Source organism: Juglans regia, chromosome 3 (genome assembly GCF_001411555.2).
Source record: "Juglans regia cultivar Chandler chromosome 3, Walnut 2.0, whole genome shotgun sequence".
Lineage (NCBI taxonomy): Eukaryota > Viridiplantae > Streptophyta > Magnoliopsida > Fagales > Juglandaceae > Juglans > Juglans regia.
The window spans coordinates 8,659,526-8,682,478 of record NC_049903.1 but is presented as its reverse complement, the minus strand read 5'-3'; the positions used below and the strand labels follow the sequence as shown (position 1 = coordinate 8,682,478).

General features: G+C 34.1%; 2 protein-coding genes and 1 long non-coding RNA gene across 4 annotated transcripts in view; all 3 read right to left on the bottom strand.

Annotated features, from left to right (window-relative positions):
- The window catches only part of LOC109020188 (cysteine-rich receptor-like protein kinase 26), a 39,640-nt gene that overhangs the window by 5,949 nt on the left and 10,738 nt on the right, over nt 1–22,953 (bottom strand). The gene's annotated exons all lie outside the window — the stretch shown is intronic.
- LOC118347919 lies at nt 1,081–19,602 on the bottom strand. The gene is made up of 4 exons (XR_004801113.1): nt 19,565–19,602; nt 2,534–3,402; nt 1,420–1,640; nt 1,081–1,146 (listed from the first exon to the last, which is right to left on the bottom strand). It is a non-coding gene; the product is annotated as an uncharacterized LOC118347919 (long non-coding RNA).
- LOC108991171 (cysteine-rich receptor-like protein kinase 26) lies at nt 5,738–9,412 on the bottom strand. Of its 2 annotated transcripts, none has more exons than XM_035688209.1 (7): nt 8,533–9,412; nt 8,255–8,362; nt 7,916–8,043; nt 7,603–7,810; nt 7,219–7,453; nt 6,955–7,096; nt 5,738–6,795 (listed from the first exon to the last, which is right to left on the bottom strand). In XM_035688209.1, exons 1-7 carry the CDS (start codon nt 9,350–9,352, stop codon nt 6,487–6,489), a joined length of 1,950 nt encoding a protein of 649 aa, XP_035544102.1. In that variant the 5' UTR covers nt 9,353–9,412; the 3' UTR covers nt 5,738–6,486. The 2 variants fall into 2 exon arrangements, with proteins under 2 accessions (XP_035544102.1, XP_018820874.1); XM_018965329.2 differs by having other exon boundaries at nt 5,739–6,795; nt 7,916–8,025; nt 8,533–9,411.

Genomic DNA, 22,953 nt, shown 5'->3' with positions numbered 1-22,953 from the left:
CTTCAAAGAAACGTTTACACGGTGGAGGGTAGAAATGGAAGAGAGAAAAGAATGGATAAGGATTTTGCAATAAATATGCTCACCTAGAAACGACGAAAAAACAAATATATAAAGAGTCGAGTTGACCAACTTTGCTTTTTATTATTATTTTTTTTTTAATTTTTCTTTTCATATTTTTTTAATATATATTTTTAAAAAAATATCTCAATATACTTAAAATCACTTATTTAATCACTAAAAAAAAAACAAAAAACAAAATTTCTGTCAAGCAGTCAAATGTAACAGTATAATACCATATATAAACTTAAATGGGTGAATCTACAAATTTTCGGTTTTTGCTTTTCACATCCAAATTTTCTATTGTTAGGATGATTGAAAAGAGACTTATCCCACGTATCAAATACTTGGTATAACAACCTATCCATATAATTTTCTCGAGAAATGCTTTAATCACAATAAAATTTTATAAAAAAAAAATTTATAAATTGATGTAATTTGATATGATACATTATATTATAAAATTATTTTTATTATAAAGCATATCTAATATATCATATAAAATTATGTCAGTTTATAAATTTATTTTTATAAAAACAAATTCAACTGTTGCACTTTTCAAATTTCTTTGTGATTTTTATAATTATTTTAATTCTTATCACAATGGTTTTTCTCTCAGAAAGTAAATAAGAGTAGGGCTGTAAACGAGCCAAGCTTGAGCAAGCATGAGGTGTGCGAGCTCGGCTCATTCACTACTCGAGTTGAGCTTAGACTCAGCTCGTTTGTCAGCCAGGCTTATGAGGACGTACGAGCTCGACTCGTGTAGAAGGGAAATGAGATTGAGCTCGGCTCGCTTATGGCAAAATTTTATTGACTAAAATTAAAAATATAAAATTAAAATAAATGCATCAGTAAAATAACAAATTAAATACAAATTTACATCACGAAACTTTCAAGAGTATTATGGCTATGGACCTATGGTATATTAAATGACATTTTACATCCTAATGGAACAAGTGAATCAAAAAATTAATTACAACAATAAATTATGAAATAAGATACATTAAATTTCAAAACAAAAAATGGGCTGTAAAATGACTGAAGTCCTCAATCTTCATGAATGGAGCTAGAAATCTTGACATAGTTTCCCTGCATAAACTAACACATTAAAAAATTTAAGCTTAATTTGCCTTGCTCATTTTTAAGCTTAACAAATTTAAGCTTATTTTTAATCCCTTGCTCTCAAGTACTGTTAACTTATTGTCGAGGGATGTTTGACAAAAAATGTAAAATTTAATTTGCCTAAAAAATCAATGTCATATATCTAACAACTTACACAATACAATTATACAAGCAATATCATGCCTATTCTTCTATTCCATTGCACAAATATAATTTCTACGAGTATGCAGTAATGCGTACCTATAATATTTTTGGAGTAAGTCCAAGTTCCGGTATTTTGTTTCCCTTTGAACCAGGTCCTCGGGAAAACCAGCCATGAACAGAAGTGTGATGCCTAAGGCCTTAAAGAAGAAGCTTCCAGTGCAAACATGAACTAGCATTGCTATTCGACACATCAGTGGCCCAAAAGACTTCAGCTTGTTTCTTCCCATCCGCTGCCTAACATATCTGGAACAATTCAACTGAAAGTTGAAACAAGCATTTGAGACAGCTTTGTAGCAGGCAAGTTGGTATTGCAATATGATGAGATCACCAGTATTTCCTATTAATTGGAAATTAAGTTATTTATTTATATATTTATTTTCACTTTCTTTGGAAGCCCAAGATGCTTCGATTTCCCGTAATATTGATGTCACTGAGTAAAGCAGAAAGCGAGGCGGGAAACAAACAAGATTTTGTCCTAGCTTTCAAGCAATTTTTCTACCATGTGGCAACCCCTCACAAAATTGCCTGAGTTCAGATGAGATATTGCCAGGTGAAAACACCAACCTCTTTCTATCAACAAGTTAACCAGAAGAGCTAACTAATACACTTGATAGACAGAACTAGGGGAAAATAAGTTAAGCAAATGTTCAGGGAAGCACTGATAATAGTGGATGCATGGAGAGGCAACATTCAGATATATCAGGACAAGAATTTCAGTTATATCTTCACACTGAGAAAAACTGGGAGACGTTTGGATTCGAAGATGACTTGAGATGAGCTGAGATGAGTTGAGATGGATTGTGAATAGTAATGAGATGAATTGTGAATAGTAATGAGATTTGTGAGTTAAAGTTGCTGAATAGTAATGAATAGTAGTGAGATGAGTTGAGATGAATTGAGATGAGTTGAGATGAGCTGAGATGACTTGCGAATCCAAACGTCTCTCTCTTGGCCATCAAACAAAATAATGAAAAGGTAAGGCATACTTTACATCAAATAAAAAGAAGGCCCCTGGCGAAACAGCAGCAAAGACAAGGAACCCCAACAAATACACCTATCCATAAATCCTCAGTATCTTTCAAGCAACTATACTAAAACCAATTATTCGGTCTCATGAAACTAACAAAGTTTGCAAAATCAGAATGTTTACCCCAGGATTCGTGGGAGATACATATGGTTCTCCCTTCCTCAGAATGCTAAAATGATTGAAGTCCAACTCATACATATCTTCACATCCATGCCTTATACAGAGAGATGCAAAAACTATAATTTTTCTTATGGTGTGAGACTGAGCATTTTTCTGTAACAGGATATTTGACTCAATAATTTTCTTCACTTCTTTTGGACAGAAAGCCACCTTTGGAGGTTTTTTTTTTTTTTTTGTAATGATAGGCTATGACAGACCTCTTTATCAAAACTAAGGAACTCAGATAGTTCTTTATGTCCTCCAGTATTTTGGGTCTCTTTCCTGTCAAGTCTTTTGAGTTCCCTCTTATCATAACCTGGCTGTGTATCAGGTGCCATACCATTTTCATTTTGGTTTTCATTCGTTTCTTGGCTCACAATTGAAAATGTTGGCTCAAGCTGAACACCAGAGGAACTTTCCAAATATGGTATAAGTAATCCCTCATCACCACCTTCATGAGGATATTCTTTCTGTTCAATAGCAGTTATTGAAGTCTCATCAATATTCCCAACTTTATGGCCACTATTAATATCATCCTCTTCATGATAATCATCATCTTCATCATCACTATCGTCTGTATCATCACAGTCTGCAGTTGAATCACCATCTTTAAATTTTTCGTAATGAAAAAAATGGTTCTCATCCTTTCTCATCCAACTAACCAAGCAGTCTTCTAGGCTTGCCTCTCCTGGGGGTGAACACTGCGAGTCATGCGTCTGCTGTGTTGCCATTTCGCTTTTGCTAGAGTTTCCATTCTCAGTTCCAGCACTCCGTTCTGTTTTCTGTCTTTTTAACTTTTTGAAGCTTCTTTCCATTGCATTGGGACAACCGCCCTGAAATTTAAGGTAAGAGAGGCCTTTGATAATATGATCTCACTAACAATGGCCCAGAGTAGAGGGTGCACCTACTTGAGGCAATGGGGCTCTCATACTCTTTTCACATTGGTTGTCCAAACTGCAATACAATCTAACTAGCCAACTTCAAGGGATCTCCACACGAGAAACTCAATCCTAACCTGATAAAATAGTATATCAGGTCAATGCAAAACAAGTCTGCCTCTAATGGCTGGCTTTGCACAGACTTGGACCTTGGTTTTAAGCTGAACCAGACCCAAGAAACAAGGCTCCAGGGCCCCGTGCACGTAGTTAGAAGATATTTTCCCAGACCTTCCGCGGCTTCGCTTTCAACGTCGGGGACATAGGCCCATTTACCCGCTTGCCTATCACCTGTTCTGAATGACATATATTTTCCTAAAGATCCCTCTATCAGCCGTTCATCAGAGAAAGAGCCCCATAATCAGGCTCACCAAGTGAACAGTCCTACATATCCTGGGCAATTCCAGTACTGGAACGTCCATTGCCATCTCTGTTCAACTCCAAAGAAATTGAAGTCAAGGGTATTGTAACAAGTTTCATCCTACCTGACGCTCTATATGGTGGAATAATTGGGAGAATTCAAAAGTTCAGAATGCGTCCTGAAATTTTCCAAGTACTCTTAATTATGCACGTTATTGATAAACAAAAGCTATTAGCACGGATTAGTAATCAATATAAAATATTAAAAGCATTAACACACTAATTTGGTTACGAAAAGAAACCTTTTAAAAAACTCTTCAAAGGTAAAACTTTACGGGGCAACCAAATCAAGGAAATTCAATTTTATCGATTGAGAGTATTACATATAAAACGTTTACAAAACCTTTGTAACTAAACACGTTGACCCAAGACACGCGACCCGCTTGTCTTCTACCACAGTAGGTAGTCAAAATCTCTGACACTCTCTAATCTTTGTCTTTCCGACTGGAACCTCTAGTGGTTGAACTCGAACACGGTAACTCCCCTTTGGAGTATGCTCTCACTCAATCCTACAGACTGAGTTTTTTGGAAAATCCTTCTCTCAAGAATTTTCTCTTACACGATCTCTTGAAGTTTTACCCATATCTTCAAGCTCTCAATTCTTGTGAATATGTGCAGTTCAAAAAGTGGATGGTGTAAACTTAATGTTGCGACAGATGGGGTTGAATGCTCTTGAGATTGAAATGGATTCTAAATTAATTATAGAGTGGATTTTATCTAGACGGTGCGGGTTGTGGTACCTTGAGGACTTCTGGGAGGAGATTATGTGTTATCTTGATGATCTTACTTTCACCTGTAGTCATATTTACAAAGAATGTAATGATGTTGCTGATAGCCTGGCGAAACTTGGTGCAAAGGGGTGCAATACCATGTATTATTCTGTGCTTGACCTTCCAAGGGAGACTGGAGGTCTTTTAAGACTTGATAAAAATAATTTGTCGTATCTGCGACGAAGATAATTGATGGTTTTTTTTGTTAGTATTTGTAGTAGGATTTATGGATTTATTGGATTATTGCATAATTGGTTTATTGATGTTTCCACGGTATTCATCCGTCATAAATGTGGGTTTTTCTTAATAAAATTGGGGAGGGGCCACTCTTGGACATGTGGTCCTGACTCTTTCGTAAAAAAAAAATTAAAAAAAAAGTGTTTTTAAAAACCTCAGCCGACTCCTCTATAAATAGGCAATGTTGTCATTGATTTGAAAGAAGAATTCTGCTGACAGGTTTATCTAAAATCTTAGTAAGATAAGTTGTTAACTATTTGCGAACATCTTGGACTGGATCACTTCTTCTGAATTACATCGAGTTCAAATCAGCTTTAGTTTCTTCAAGGGAACCGCTTTGGAGCAGTCGGTCTGCTATTGACCCATAAACAACTCCCAATTAAATTTTGACACATCACTTATTTCACATTAAGTCAATAGAGTGCATCACACCAGATTAGTCATCTGATCATAGACCCCTCATGTTCCATGTTCTCAATCCCTTCGTCTTCTCCTACCACCGTCGCCAAACATCTTCGCCGCCTATCATCCCCACCGTTGCCCATCTCTGTCGTCGATCTCCACCATCTCAGTCAATCATCTCCATCTCCTCTCCCAAAAATCAACCTACAATCAACCCACAATCACAATGAAACCCATCTCTGCTTAGTTGCCAAGAAAACTCAAGAAGAAAAGAATAGAAAAATCGGAATCACGCACATTTCAGTGGCGCCCTTATTGCTTCCAACATTTTCTCAACAACTAAACAAAACTGATGCCAACACAAACCAATTCGAACTCCAGCAAAAAAAAAACAACATTAACTTCTGATTTCCAAAATGCAAGTCACGGGCTAGAAAACAAAATATGAGCCAAAATCAATTATCATTAAAACCTGAAGAACATGACCAATGGTCATACACGAAAAAATCCTAAAATGGAGAGGGTCGTGGTCTGGGTTCCAAGGGAGAGAATGGAGAGAGGTTGCGTTCCTCGTGCGACGATGGAGAGAGGGGGCTCGAGTACCTCGTGCAATGACGGAGAGAGGGGCGGTTGTCGTGGCAGAGAATAGAGAGAGGGGGATCGACTTCCTCATGCGACGACGGAGAGAGGGGCCGTTGTCGTGTCGGTGAAGGTGGTCGTCGTGGCGGAGACGATTCTGTGGGAGAGAATGGAATCGATTTTGGGCTGAGTCCGTGGGGAGAGAATGAAAAGAGGGAAATTGTGCATAATACCGTGGGGTTGGGGCACATGGCAGTGTTGGTGAGTTGTCTACGTGGAAGTCACCCATTACATGGCTGTTGATGGTGGAAAACAATTCGACCGGTGTTAAGATTAACTCTTTCTTCAATAAAGCTTGCATCTTTATCTATTCAATTGACTCTTAGACTCGACATATACATAGAACTCTTATAGACTCTTATCTTATAATATAAACAAGTTTTGATAAGAGTTACATTCAAACACTTATCTTAATCAGATGCACTCCTCGAGTCCTATTTAAACTTACATTCATCCATAATTCTAATTTAATTACAGCCTCATCTAATATGGTGGCTCAAATCAGCGTTGTCTACTATGATTCTAGGACGCGAAAGCCAACTTTTTTCGTCCCAAACAATCTCCGAACCCTCTGAAGGATAGTTCTCCTACCCAAAACTCTATGATCATGCTCAAATGATGGCATTTCGGTTTCCATGCTTCCATGTCTGTCAGTACCGTCGAGCATGGTAACAACTGAAGCCATGGTTGGTCTATCAGCTTCATTTGCTTCAGCACAGAGTAAGGCAGTGCGGATGCAGTTTATTAATATTTCACCATCTGGCATCAATATTATGGGATCTATAATATTTTGAGCAGTTCCGTCGCTGAAGTTTCTCCGAGCCTGCAGGATAGAAATATATATATAATTTTAATTACTTAATGGGCAGAGGCAGCTACTAAGAGCATTTATTTCCATTATGATTATGTTGATTTCCTGTGCATGAAGTGCTGGACTAAATGGAGAAAGGAAATGTATCCGATTGAATATGATTGAACTTACATAGCTCAAAAGAGTGTCCGCATTCTCCTCATCTCGAAAGCAATTATTCTTCTGTCCGCTCACTATCTCCAACACTAATACACCAAAGTTAAAGACATCGGACTTCGTTGCGAACAGCAGGTGCATTACATCCGGAGCTTCTCTGTACATTGTAAATAACGTCCATCAGTTTAATTCAAATATTGGTACTAACACTAATTTCATGTCCTTCTACGATACAAGTTATATCTATTAAATATTAATCTCCCTTTCCATGATACTTACTCGATCCCCTCAATTCTACTTGTATTCTCGGGAATTTGATCCGATGAAAGCAAGCTTTTCAAGCCAAATTCTAAAATCTTTGGATTCATTTCTTCGTCCACAAATATGTTACTAGCTTCAAGACCATGATTAAAACATAGTTTAGATTTTTCATGAAGGTAAAGAACCCCTTGTGCAATGCCTCTTATGATTTTGTAGCGCATTTCCCAATCCAAAGTTGCAAGCTTGAGCGGATCTACATTTCCAAGCAAGTATATGGGTCAATTAACTAAAATAAGAGGAAGCCTATATATATATATATATTCTAACAAGACATGCAAGGCAAAACAAATGTTCTGTATATATAAACCAGAGAAGAATTGGTAGGTAAGTACGAAAATATACCAGACAGGTAGTGATCAAGGCTTGTATTTGGAACAAAATCATATATTAGAAGTCTTTCATTTCCTTCAACGGAACAGCCTAGGAGCTCAACAATATTAGGATGTTGAAGTTTAGTCAGCGAAAGGACCCTATCCTCAAATTCTACACCTTCTTGTCCAAAACCCGTTGACAGCCTTTTTACAGCAATGACTTTATTGGAGAACGTACCCTGATCATAATAAAAATGGAGTGTATGTAATCATCCAGGAATTTGAAATTTACTATCTTTTGAGAATTATAGTTGTTACAATTCAAAAGAATAACATCTACTTACCTTGTAAACAGTACCAAATTCAGTTTCTCGAAGTTTATTTGCTTCGGAAAAGTTGTTCGTCGCAACTTTAATATTGTCAAAGTCGAATAGTGTGGATCCAATTATCGCATCTACACTTTTACAAAGAACTAATCAACACACATAAGGGATCAACTAAGTTAATTCTAAAATGAGAAGTAAAACAACCTAAAATATGTCCATACAGCAAATCGGAAGCTGAATCTTATCCCCAACATCATTATGCCTATTGTTTGAATTTGTTATTTCCTTTAGCGATATGCAAAAACAGTCTTTAATCATAGAATAACAATTAATTAACATGAAGAATATATCACTTACTTTCAACTTTCTTCCTTCCCCGCTTCGCCCTTATATAGATGCCCGTGATGGACGAGATTAGTCCCAGAAAAGTAATAGATGCCAAAACTACAATAAAGTTCCGGTTCCCTGCAAAAATCATAAATCTGTTCTTATTGGAACATCCTGATTGTGTTGATCGAGTTTTGGAAGCCGTATTTCGTCTGGATATGGAGAACTAATCTTTAAAGCAGAAATAACAACAAACACATATCAAGCATTACATTTAGAAATTCTTATAAGCGTAACGGCGCGGGTACCTTTTCTAATAGGCGGCCTGTGACGATCAGCTGGGATTGGCGAATGAGTACAGGGTGGCGAGTTAGTTGTACAGTAATAGAAGGGGTAGACCTCAAACCTGATATCACAGCTGGGTCTAGCGATTCTCCCACCTTCCTTCCCATCACAACATCGTGGAATACCTTCAGATGCCCCAAGCAAGCAATCGTTGCATTCTTGTTCAGATAAGTCAGGCGTGCATTGCACGAGTGCATATATTGTTTTGAAGTTTGATACGGCTGCATTCCCTGCTGCGAACTTACGAAGAGAATTGCTTGCGGCAGCTCGACTTCTTAGCCTTTCCAGCAAGTTCCTAGCAACGTCAAAGAACTGATCCGCATAGTTAGCCGATACGTTATTGATGTCCCACATGGTGGAATTGGGGCTGGTTTCTATGACGCCCAAAATGGAGCGATTTGAGTAGCGTAGCATACAGTGGTCGTACCACCCAATTGCCTCCTTATGATCGGGACAGAGCTCAGGGAGAAGGTAACTAGCATTGTAGAGGCAACCGCAGCAAACATCCAGTTGAACATCTCCTCTACAGAGTCCAGTTGCGTGTACTACGTTGATGTTCTGGCCATAAGAAGAGTTGTAGAATCCGTTGTTGATAATTTTGGTACTGTTAGAAATGGAGTGGAGGAGGTGATTGAGATTTGCCTTATATGTACTGTTAGAAATGAAGCTATCTCTGTCGTCGTCTGAACAGGAATGGTATAGGAAGGCTGGCTGTGCAATGGCTTGAGAAATTATCCAGAAAATGGCAGCGACGAACAAAAGAACTAATGTTGACGAAACCATTGTTGCCAAGTCTTCAATCAAGAGAGGTTAATGGTGGAGAAATTAAAGACGCTTTTTTTTTTTCCTTCTATAGGCGACAGGCGTACTTCACTTATTGTTCGGAAGGTAGTGGGAAGGTTCGCGTCAACGCTAGTGCGTGACTCGAAGAAGGAAAATTTTATAAGGATACAGGGTTTCTACCGCATCTTTACTATTCAAATTTTTATTTATTTTATATTTTTAAAAATATTTTTATAACATCATTAATTATTAAGATAAAATTTAAAAAAATATACAATTTCACTAATATTCTCTATTTTAATCATTAAAAAAATATCAAAAAAATATAAAATAAATAAAAATAATAATAAAGAAATGGTAAAAAGTATTAAGCCTTCTACTATCTATTTTATAAACTACGATTTCGTCTTACTTCTTTTTAAAATTTTTATTTTAAAAATCAGATGGTGATATTAGAATGAATGTATAAACAGTATAGTTTGTTAAATTATTCGTCAAAATATTATAAAGATTCATACGATTTTCTACCAAAAATTGTAAATATAATGGTGTATGACTTACTTTTTATTTCTTTTCTATTCGAACTCCAAGCTCTCTAGTTTGAGGATGAATTCGAAGGGACCTTACTCCTATATTTTATGTTTCTATATTTTTCACTTTAAATATTTCAGTCGGAAAAAAATTCGAGAATATTGATTCACATACTCAAAATTTTGAAAAATTTAGAATAAAAAATAGAAAAATATTTTTATACTTACAATTTTTATTTATATAACAATATTGACGTATCAGTTATTGATATACTAAAGATTATAAAACTTGAAATTTAAATTTTTGAATTAAAAAAACTAATAAAAATAATTTTATACATAAAATTATAGATAAAAGTTATAAGTACACATGTCACTACACTCTTAAAAAAAAGCTCTTAAAAGAGTCTCTATTAAATCACCATCCTCGAAACCAGGAGGAAGTAAAGCCTAGTTTGGTTATATAGATGAAAAGATATGAGATAAATAAAAATTAATTAAAATATTGTTAAAATATAATTTTTTTAATATAATTTTATTTTGATATTTAAAAAATTGAATTATTTATTATATTTTATATGGGAGTTTAAAAAGATTATAATAATTAAATGATATAAGATGAAATGAAATAAGATGATTTGTATAACAAAAAAAAGCCTAATGCTCTTTAAAAAGTCTCTTATAAATGAAATCACCATCCTTTAAACCCGAAGAAGGCTTTTTGAAATAAAATCAAATCACCCTTGATTACGCTCAAAGAATAACACGGTAGTTGTAGCATAATTTTAAAGTATCAATTCCACAGAGAGACAAATTAAAAGAATAATAGAAAGAATAAATAAACTAAAAAAATATATTAAATGATTAATGGAGAGTAAAGAATAATTTTAAATGTAAATTTAAGTGAAACAAAGTGACTAACGAAAAAAGTTCTCAAATTTGACAAACAGTACAGGTCGGGAGTCCCTTGAACAAATCCGGTATTTTAATTATTCTTAATTTATTGAATAACTCAATTGGGAACTCAATTTCAAAAATTCCAAATCGGAAGGTATAAATTTATAAACCAAGATTAAACCAAATGTAACCCTTTGAAAAATCATTCACCACTTTTAAAATACGTAAATTATTATCACTATTGAGAAAATCCAACGACGACAATATACTCTGGAAGTGATATTGCAGCAAAGAATTAAATCAATATAGATAAATAATTGATCCAAACATAATCAAAGAACCAATCCATTCAATAGAAAAAGCATGACTGAATCCATAAACAGAATAAATTCTATGATTATTCGGAGAAGAAAACATCGACAATAAATTGAGAATGATAAAATAAAATAGTTTTAGTAATTAAAAATCAAATACATAAATTAAAAATATCATCTAATGCGCAAGTTCATCTCTAGCTCTACTTGAGAATTTAGTTACTCATAAATATGATAGACAACAAAAATCTCAAGATAAATATAGAGCAAATGGCGGCCATGGCAATTAATTTCCTCTCTTCCTCCTTTAGAGCTGAGCCGTCTCCCCTTTTTGAACTCCCAGATTTCGTGCTAATGATATGCTTAAATAGGATAGGAAAGAAGTCTTAATGTCTTCATATTCCCGCACACAAAATTGCTTAAATTTTAGGACTCAACTTGACAACCACTCGCATACTTTAGGGGTTCGAATTAGGAAATCCTTATTAGAGATAACTTTGTAGCCCTTTAAGATAGCTTTCCAGCCCATCTAGAATCGCATCAATCCAATATTTGAGCAGAAAGTTACTATCAAAATACTAAAGCATGTACACACTATGTCTTCTTCTAACGAATTTCAAATTGACATTTTCTCTTTATTCGAATTACTCTCAAATCCTATCATTATCCTTATTTGAAGAGTCATACACTTGTTGAAAGTTATTTAATTGTTCCAACGTCTTGTTCACTTAAAAATCTTTTGAATTTGGTTGGGTTTAGACTTGTTGTTTTATAAACTTCGAAATTAAATATAAAAATTTGTTTAAGAGTATTGTAAAATAAATAAAAACTTAATTTAATAATACACATTAATTATTATTATTTCTATTCATATTTTAATCTAATAATTAAATATTTAAAATACATTTTCGCACACTCATAAACCCTCCTCTCATCAATCCTCCTCTCGAAGACTACAAGGATTTTAGAAAAATCTCTTGTAAATCACCATCCTCGAAACCCGGTTGAAACATTCCTGGTGCTACTTTTTCCCGTCAATTTTGATCGGTTGGCTTCAAAGAATCATAAATTAACATCTGTCACAGAGGTCAGTCGGTACTTAGCCATTCATCAATGTTAACTCACAATGCCTATACGTTTAGATGTTGAGAAGAATTAAATTTTTTTATAAATAATAATAAGTTAAAATTGTTGAATAAGTTTGATAGAATCTATTTAAGATAAATTTAAAATATATTTAAATATTAAAATAAATCTAGATATATTTATAAAAAATTATAAAAAAAATTAGGTCTCACCATTATTCAGTATTCACGTGACAGTAAAAATAGTTATCTTTCGGCATCAAACATACTTTGAGAGAGAGTCAATGGGACAATGGGTCAAGAGTCCAACAAATTAAAGAGAAATAGAGTGAGTGTCGGGCAAATAAAGGAAAAAAGAGAGAGTATCAATGGAATTAAAAAGAAAGAGAGAGAAAAATAGAGAGAGAAAAAGAAAGTGATCCCATCACTTTTTGAGAGAAAAGAGAAATAAAGAGAGAATGTGAATCCCACTTTAGTCTGAACTGAAAGTAGCTTTAAATAAAGAATAAAGTGTATTTAAATGTAAAAATAGTCTAAAAATGAACTCATCTAAGATGAATTCTTCATTCAAACGAATACATCTAATCGAGAACACGCGTACATGTACAGTTGCATTTGACCAATTATATAAGCTTTGAGTGGTTTGCATATTTATTTATTTTTTTCACTAAATGTATATTAATTAGCATTCATTACATAAAATAAAAGGACCATGCTACAGGGACCCCACCGCTGGGAGGATTTTATTTTACTTTTTTATATATGTATTTTTTAATTTTTTTTTTAAAATAAAAAATAATTATAATATTATTAAAAAATAATTTCTTAATCCCTAAATAAAAACAAAAATTAAAAAATTAATTAAAGAATAAAAACGGTAGAGTGAAACGGTAAATTTGAGTGGAAAGAATAATATTATCTAAAATAAAATTATAACTTCTTTTTTTTCAATTTGTTCTCTAGACCCGTTGAAATTTAGAGTTCATGTCAATTCATTTCATCTAATTATTTTAAAGTTTTACATAAAATATATTAAATAATTTAATTTTTTAAAATTTAAAAATCATAATAATATTAAAAAAATAATATTTTATTTAATTTTTAATTTTTATCTTAATTCATTTTAACTCCACTCACTATTGGCGAAAACAAATTGTTTCCCGTTCGTATATCCCAAACGTAGCCTAACCCGACGATCAACTTGCTAGGTCTCAGGTGCTGCGCTCTTTAAATAAACCCTTTGAGTTTCGGTTTGGGAGCTCAACCCACATCCTCCTAAAATGTGCCCATCAGCTTCAGTTTCCGGCAAACCAAACAAAACTTTTGGCGAAAAAAAAATGGGCCTCTTGGCAATAGGCCATATGGCCTTTTACGTGCAAATGACTAGTCAGAAGTTTTCTGCCGCCATCTGCTTCCCATGTTAAGTTTAAGGCTATATTTAAATGTTAAAATCACTTCTATCTATCTCAAATTAATCATTAATAAGATTTATTATTTTTTTAATTTTTATAAAAAGTTAAATTCATGTCAATTTATTTTATATATTTAAACATATATCTCAATCTAATTTACATTCAAATATATCTCAATTGGACTCATAAAATATTACTATTTACAAATGAATTTAGATCAAATAAAATCATCTCAATATCCGAACATAATCTAAGATTTCATAAAGAATCATTATGGTCGAATATGCAATTAAACCGAACCTATTCGTTTTACTTAAAAAAAAAAAAAATTAGAGGGTCTTTATCACTGTCCATACAGATTCTCTTGTGTGTTAGCTAATTTGAATAGTTTTGTATGCTTTACTCATAGGCCGCAACCCATATATATCCAGAAATAATGTGCATGGATACTTATTTTATGGGGCAAAAATCAATTACGCAGATTTGTTTATATATGAATTAATATGAATGGCATGCAGTGAAAGAATATCCGAGACAGCATATGAAAGCCATCCAAGTTGTGAGGCTCAAGAAAGGAGTGGTGTCATTTTCTTGAAAGAAAAACGCTTGTTGCAAGTGTCTGGTGCAAACAGTGTGCAAACGTGATTGACATGGAGATACTTGATAAGAGAAAAATCGAGCTAATGAGAGGGACAGATTGAGCTGATGGAGCTGGTGAGAGAGAAAGACCGAGCTTATGAGAGAGAGAGCTAATGAGAGAGGAATAATTCATTTTAAATCTGACGTGACATGGACGACTGCACGCCGATTATATCTAACGATTGTATATAGAAAAATTGTTCTTGAAAAAGGTAAGCCAATAAGAATCCCGCAGTCGAGACCTTGAGTTTTTGTTTGGTCATTCATAGAGACATTGATTAACACTCCTCTCCTATGCATGGGACCTTTTGTCAAGTTGTGCCAGCGTGACCCCACTCCCATATCCTATCTATTTTTTTTTTGAGGAATTCTACATATAATTATAAAATGCGTAAATGTCACGTGATCATTTTAAAAAAGAATAAAATTTACTATTAAAAATTTAATTTTTTTCATGTGGATCTCATTTTATTTTTATTTTTTTCAAAACGATTATATGATAGTTGCACAATTTACAATTAAAAATATCTTTTAACTAATGAAATATTCTACACAACCTCCCAACTGTAGCACAACCTCCGCACACCTGACGTGGCGAATCGGTTTGATCGACCACGTCACGGTTCGCTTCCTCCCCTCCCTCACTTGACAAGACTTTCTCCCCCTCCTCAGTCCCCTTTCTCCCTCCCGAAAGCCAATCTGTTTCTCCCCCCCCCCCCCCCTCCCTCCCTTCTCCCTCCCGAAAGTCAGATATGTTTCTCCCCTTCCCTCATATCCCTTTCTTCCCCTCCCGAAAGCCCTCACTTAAGTCACCTTCTTCCAACGTCCTCACCTTAGGAAAAACCCTCTCACGTTATTGCCCCTCGCAAACCATGCAGCCATGCAGTGAGTGATTGTTCCCAACACTCACTTGAAGAGATATGTAGTCTAGATGATGCCACATTATATGTACAAAATAGATAATTCTAATAATGACTTCTATCTATATTCTCTACTCTCTCGTGGGGTCCTTTGTTCGTCCAATTCTGTACGTTTACTCAACAGGGGTCCATCTCTATTTGAGTTAAAATATCTTGATCCATTTAATGCTAAAGCATGGATGCCATACAATTGACCTGATATCTTTTTGTTTTTCTTTTAAAAAATTGATCTAAATATTTTTTTAGAAAAATAAATTTATAAACTAAAGTATTTTAATATAATACATCATATTATAATTTTTTTTTTTACTGTGAAATACATATTACTTATTAAGTAAAAACACGCCAGCTTATAAGTTTAGTTTTGCAAAATTCTTTTGAATTTTGTAGACCCAACAAATTTTTTTAAACATGGTGAGATTTTATTTGTAATAGAATTTTATTTCAAATTGACTAATAAAATTAATTTTCTTTGTTTCTTCTAGGACAAAAAACAAAGATTTCAAGCCATATCCCTCTTTAAGTGTATTTTACTTTTTAACTTATAAAAAAGTTCGGAAATTCTCATATATGTTAACTTGGTATTTGCTTCACTCGTTTGTTTTTACGAATCTTCTTAATTTATCTCATCTTATTTCATATAATTATTATAAATTTCTCAAATTCTCATATTAAACAATTTAATTTTTTTAAATTTTAAAATAAAAATAATATTAAAAATATATATATATTCTAATAATATTTTATTTAATTTTCATTTCAATTCATCTCATTTCATCTACGAAAACAAATGTCTAAATGATCAATTTCATGTGTGAAACCTGTTCCTGCTGATGGGTTCGAGAGGCTAGATTCTTGTGGGGGCATATCTTTAATTTGGGTTAAATTGTCTTGTTTTCATATTTAGTATGTGGAGACTTCAATAATGTTAACAAATGATTGGTGTCAACCAAATAAAAGATAGGGTTCTCGCATTCGAATTCGAAGACCATCACAAGTGGCCATAATTCGTTACGAAAAATTTCTACTACAAAACTTGAAAAGTTTTTAATTTAGCATTTAATTTGTTATCTCATAATTTTCACTTTGGGCTTGTCCAAGTGAATTTATTATAATAGAAAATTTTAACTATAAAGAAATTTTACAAAATAAATTTACAAACTGACGAGACTTGATATGGTCTGTTAAATTATAAAATAATATTTAATTAACATATCATATAAATATTTCAATTTATAAATTTATTTTTAAAAAATTTATTTATGATTATAGTACTTATATAATATATATATATATATATATGTAGGGGTGTAAATTCAAACCGGAAAACCGGACCGGTTTTGACCGGTCCGGAACCGGTTTTTAAAACGTAAAAACCGACCGGTTCCGATTCCGGTTCTGGGATTTTTTGGATCGGACCGGACCGGTTGATTAAAAAAATAAAAAATAATATTTTTATATATAAGTTTTATACAAAATATTTTTTATATATTAAATATTAATATATATAAGTTTTATATATAATGTATAATTTATAAATTTTTATGTGAAATTTTATATATAACATATATATATTCATATATGAAATAATTTCTTATTATAATTTATAAATTATTACATAAAATGTTAATACTAAATCACTAAAAGTTTATAACTAATACTAATATATAACTTATAACTATACCAATAGTCTAATATTAATACTATTATATAGTCTAATATATTAATAAAAGTATAAAGTAGTTTTTTTTTAAATCAAATTTTTTTTTTTTTTATAAACAAATTTTTAATGACAAATTGTGAAATTTACATTTTAAAAAAACCGGAAAACCGGACCGGACCGGACCGAAAATCGGAAGTACCGGTTTAGGAGGGTAACCGGTGCGTAATCGATTTTGAAAAATACAAAACCGATACATATCGGTTTGATCCTAGATTTTATCCAAAATCAGACCAGACCGGACCGGTTACACCCCTATATATAGGTATAGGTATCGTGATAATTAGCATACACTATGTGATATGTTCTTGGACATGGCACAATAATTGAAAGCAGGTGATGCATATGATATGATCAATACCTAACGTTTTGATTTGGACATCATACATAGGTGATGCAATACCACCCAAAGTTTTAAATTTTGTACCGTACCGGCCGGTACGGTCGAAATTTTTCGTTTCGACCGTCCGGCCGGTACAGGTATTATATCTATTCCGTACCGGTTAAAATACCGGCTGTACCGGTATATTTCGGCCTGTATGTTTTTTTTTTTCATTTTTTCACACTACAAATTTATATTTTAACCCAAATTTAGACTAGACTATTTATAATTTATATATATATATATTTATATATAATTTATTTATATATAGACTATTATTTTGAAATATAATTTTTATATATATTTATATATATAATTTATTTATATATCGACTATTCCGAAACGTTATCCCGAAACGGTACCGGTACCAAAATATTTCGTTCCAGTACCTTGACCGGTACAACGTCCGGTACGGTATTCAAAACATTGATACCACCTATTACGTATCGTACAGTGCTAACAGCAATCATGCCATGTAAGCATGTTCAACTGGATATTGTTTTTTTCAACTAATTAAACTTGATGGATAAGATTGCTCGAAATTGAATTTCTATTTTCTTATTTATAAGAATTTTTTCTATTAAATTTACGAGAAAATCTATTTGAAAGTTTTATACATTCATGTTGAAGTTTTTTCTAGCAGCTATATTAAAAAATAATTAATTTTTTAATTTTTTTTTAAAGTTATCTCATTACCAATTTTACGTAACAAAATTCTAAATTATATAGCATATATCATCATTTGTGTTGTGTTGTGTTGTGTTTATGAATTGCATTACTCTTATCGTATATTTAATAGGCTATATAGCACGGAAATTTCCTTTTTTATGGCGAAGAAATGGTATAGATTTTATCACCCCAATTCACATTTGGGTCATGAAACATTTTTATCATCTCAAAAGAATAATTTAAAATAGATTTATTTTAAATTTATTCTATTATCAAGTTGGTGTATAGAACATACAACATACCATTTATGATAAAATTTTATTTTTACGATTTAAATTTTAAAATTTATTTTTTAAATCAAATTATAACATTAAATAATTTACTAAATATGCAATTGAAAATAGAATTTTTGTTCAAAATAATAAAATTTAAGATAAGAATAATAATATTCCCATGGGACCCTAATAATAACATGGCTGTGTATCAGGTGCCATACCATTTTCATTTTGGTTTTCATTCGTTTTTTGGCTCACAATTGAAAATGTTGGCTCAAGCTGAACACCAGAGGAACCTTCCAAACATGGTATAAGTAATCCCTCATCACCACCTTCATTAGGATATTCTTTCTGTTCAATAACATTTATTGAAGTCTCATCAATATTCCCAACTTTATGGCCACTCTTAATATCATCCTCTTCATGATAATCATCATCTTCATCATCACAGTCTGCTGTTGAATCACCATCTTTAAATTTTTCGTAATGAAAACACTGGTTCTCATCCAACTAACCAGGCAGTCTTCTAGGCTTGCGTCTCCCGGGGCTGAACACTGCGAGTCATGCATCTGCTGTGTTGCCATTTCACTTTTGCTAATGTTTCCATTCTCAGTTCCAGCACTCCGTTCTGTTTTCTGTCTTTTTAACTTCTTGAAGCTTCTTTCTATTGCATTGGGACAACTGCCCTGAAATTTTTTAAGGTAAGAAAGGCCTTTGATAATATGATTAAGATAAAGAAATTTGATTTAGTTATTATTGTTATCAGATATTAAGAGATTTGATTTTATAACTATACTCATCACCATGTAATTTACAATTGCTAAACCATCTGTGTCTGTAAGTGACAACTTCCCTCGTCTGTCTGTTAAGTTTCATTAGTGAGTTTGTCATAAACAATATAAAAAGCATTTCATTACATCTTACACGCTGTTTTCTTTGTATTGTAATAGTAGTTTCAGTATCTTCTACTTTAAAACGGAATTAACATTCATCTTATTTCAAATGCAAAATTCCTCTGGCCAATCGAATCAACACATACTTCGCAGGAATTTTGGAACATAACAAAATAGCCAGATTGAACAGATGATTTCTTATCTACTCGTAAAAGAGACATGCAAACATCACAATAAACTAACAAGATTCTTCTGATAAAAAATGACTTTAATGAGCAATTAAAGTTATAATAAAATAAAACAAAACAAAACAAAAGAGAAGCAAATAAGGAAAAACAAGAGGGCACATTCGATGGTTTATCTCATTTTTATTTATGTAATTAGAGAATTCGAAGAAAAGAAAGTATTCGTGGGCTAATAGGAAGACAAAACCAATGAACTAAGCAAAAACGCAAGCATGAACTAGGCTATCATACTTGTCCATCTGTAGGAAGAGATTGTTTTTTTCTTTCCTGTATTTGTGCTTGAAGAATTGATACTCTCTCCAAAAGCTCAGCATTCTTCCGTCTTTCCCTTTGTAACTCGGCAGTAATCTCAGCAATAACACTGATGCCCTCCCCTTTCACTTCTTGCTCTAGAGCACACAATGCAGAAGCATTGACCAAGCCAGCACAGGATTGAACCTCCACAATTGAAATATACCAATAATCACAAAAATTACATATACCCACCAATGAAAACCTCGTAGAAATGCTTCCCAGATGAAAATCTTCAAAATAAATGAAGATATATATGAGAGCAGTGATCGGACGTTAACCATGTAGCAAAACCGCAAAAGCAAAGAACGGACCATTTGAATGCAAAACCTTTGTCATAAAAATATGGTTTTCATTTGTTCTCTAGCTTTTTAGTGGAGATGTATCAAGATAATCAACGACTATCCGAATGTGATCAGAAGAGAGCATGAAAGGGTTACAGAGAAGGAATTAGGAGAGCTTGAAGAACAGTATAGTTTGATCAGTGCAAGTGAAACTATGCTAATGTTGAAACTACATGGTCATTGACAGGAAGAGTTCAAACGAGGAGATGAAGAAGTAGAAGACGTCTCTGAATAATCAATGATGACATTCTGGTGACGCAGATGAGCGTGATTGGAAGTTGAGGAGACTCTTGGGTTTGATTATCCCTTCGGTTTCGGTAGTAAATCGAAATGAGAACGCCGAGGGTTAAGGCATGCATCACCACGTGCGCCTCTCTCTCTCTCTCTCCCTCCCTCCCTCTCCCTCCTTGGATTCTCGGGGCCCCAAATACCCCTCGTCAAACCCAAATAGCAAACTCAAAACTAGGATGAAGTTTCCAAATTTGGGTATACACTTGTACCACCTCTACATTTATCAGAAGATTAAGAAAAAGATTGAATACTTCAAAAAAGAAAAGATTTTGAGGAAGATGGCAAACCTTAAAAAAAAAAAAAAAAAATCTACCTTTTCCTGTTAATGCAATTAAATCACCTGTTAATAAATGTCCCTAGCTAGTTGAGTGGCTTCCTCTCTTCAGGTGTCAAACGTTGGCATACCTGGTCATGATCATTCAAACAAAATCTTAACAAGGCTAAGGATTCGTATGCTTAGAATGAGAAATAATATGAGATGAGATTGTTTTAAATGAGTTGAATAAAATATTATTAGAATAATATTTTTTAATATTATTATTTTGAGATTTGAAAAAAATAAATTATTTATTATATTTTGTGTGAAAATTTAAAAAAATTATAATGATGAGATTAGATGAGTTGAGATCACTTTTCAATCCAAACGAGATAAGTTATCTCAACGACCCATTTACCAAGAAAAATCTCATCTCATAACATCTAAATGTAACTCCTTTTTACATGAAAAATCTTGTACTTGCAATTGATTTTTCCAATCTAATTATGATCGAGCAATTAATCAAAAGTCGTAGATGGATACCATCAGCTATATGTATAAAACATAAAGCACTTAGATTAAGAAATGATGCCATAATTGCTTACAGCCTCATAAATAACATAATTAATCACTTAATTTTCTACTGATTCCAACAACTCACAACTCCGGTTAAGTGACAATGGCATTTGCCTTCTAATATTGTAAGCGGTGAGGCTGGTGCCCCATGTAGGAGCATCCGAGGCTGTGATCGTGTAATAATTTTTTTTTTTTTATATAGATGCTCAACAGGTTAAAATATATTTGAGCTTTTACCTACCTTCCAACATTTGACACAAACAGAAGGGATGTGTAGCAGTATAGTACAGTGGTAGAATTCCAATGTTCATCATCCATACCTGCCCCCATTAGTTCTTATATATATATTTATATAAATATATATATATATATAAGTATATTGAGGAGAGAGAAACGCTCTGTACATCAAAAAGAACGTTGAGGAGAGAGGAACTGTTGAGGAGAGAGAAACCCGATCGTCGCCCCTGTCCGGCGAGTGGCTGCTCACCGCCGACACAGAACGACTCGTCGGGCTCAGGCGACCCCGTCGAGGGTCTTCCGGCACGTTGATCAGCCCCCCTCAGTCCGATCACCGACCTCTGTCCTGCGAGTGGCTGCTCACCGCCGACACAGATAGACACGCCGGGCTCAGGCGACCCCGCCGAGGGTCTTCCGGCACACTGATCGGCCCCAAGCCTCAGTCTTCGGGCTATGGCCAGCGACTGGTCAGCACGTTGATCTTCATCTATCAAGCTGGGAGCCGCTCATGGGAGGGGATACATGGCGGACATAGAACCACTGGTGGCAGGTCGCCGCACCTTTGTTGATATCTCTGCAGCACCTCAACCATTGCCTGAAGTGGAGGTTGTGCTTAGGCCACTGAAGATAATAGAATGGGAAATATGCTTTATTTTCTCTGCAGAGGAAACAGAGGCCACTGCAAGGCCATTTCGATTTTCCATTATTCTGAAGTTCCTCCGTCAGAGACCCTCACTTGACTCTATAAGGTCTTTCATCCGTAGCCGATGGGGTTTATCCTGCTGTCCTGTAGTCTCGGCGATGCAAAATCCAAGAAATGTGTTCATCAGGATGTTGAAAGAAGATGATTTTAACAAAGCTCTGTCTAGAGAATCCTGTGAGATCAATGGCGTCTGCCATAGGCCTTTTGCATGGTCTCCAAATTACACAGAGGAATATGAGTCACCATGCGTGCCTATGTGGGTTTTCTTGTCTGGACTCCCCCCTCATTTTTACCATGCTTCGGTATTGAAAATGATAACGGCGCTGATTGGAAAGTTCATTCGAAGAGACAATCCGACCACATGCGCTACAAGAACTGATGGAGTAAGGATTTGTTTAGAGGTCGATGCCTCCCGAGATCCGATTACTCACTTCTGGCTTGGATGTCCAGGACTGCCTCACAGTAGGAGACAAGAAATGGTCTATGAAACATTACCTGCTTACTGCTGCAATTGTCACCAACAGGGCCATAATTCTAAAACATGCCGTAATGGTAAAGACCATACCAGGAAAGGGACTGGGAATCAAGTTTGGATCAAGAAATGATCTTCAGCAGAATCCAAGACAAAATTAGAAGCTGGGAAAAATCAGATGGATGAGAATGAAGCAGGAGGGTCTTCGAAAAATGAGAATAATACAGACAATAGAATAAGGGGCCAACTAGTTCTTCAGGAGAAGGGAGGCGAACAAGAAAAAGTGCAGCATGCCACACACGACCTGCATGAAGTAGAAGAAGAAGAAGAACGTAGCGAGCTTAAAGGGGCGAATAGAGTTAATAACCAGGAGCTTAGTGGAACAACAAGGCACACTGTAGCTACAGATCAAGGTCAGGACAACACCAATATTGTGGTCCAGTTGAATGA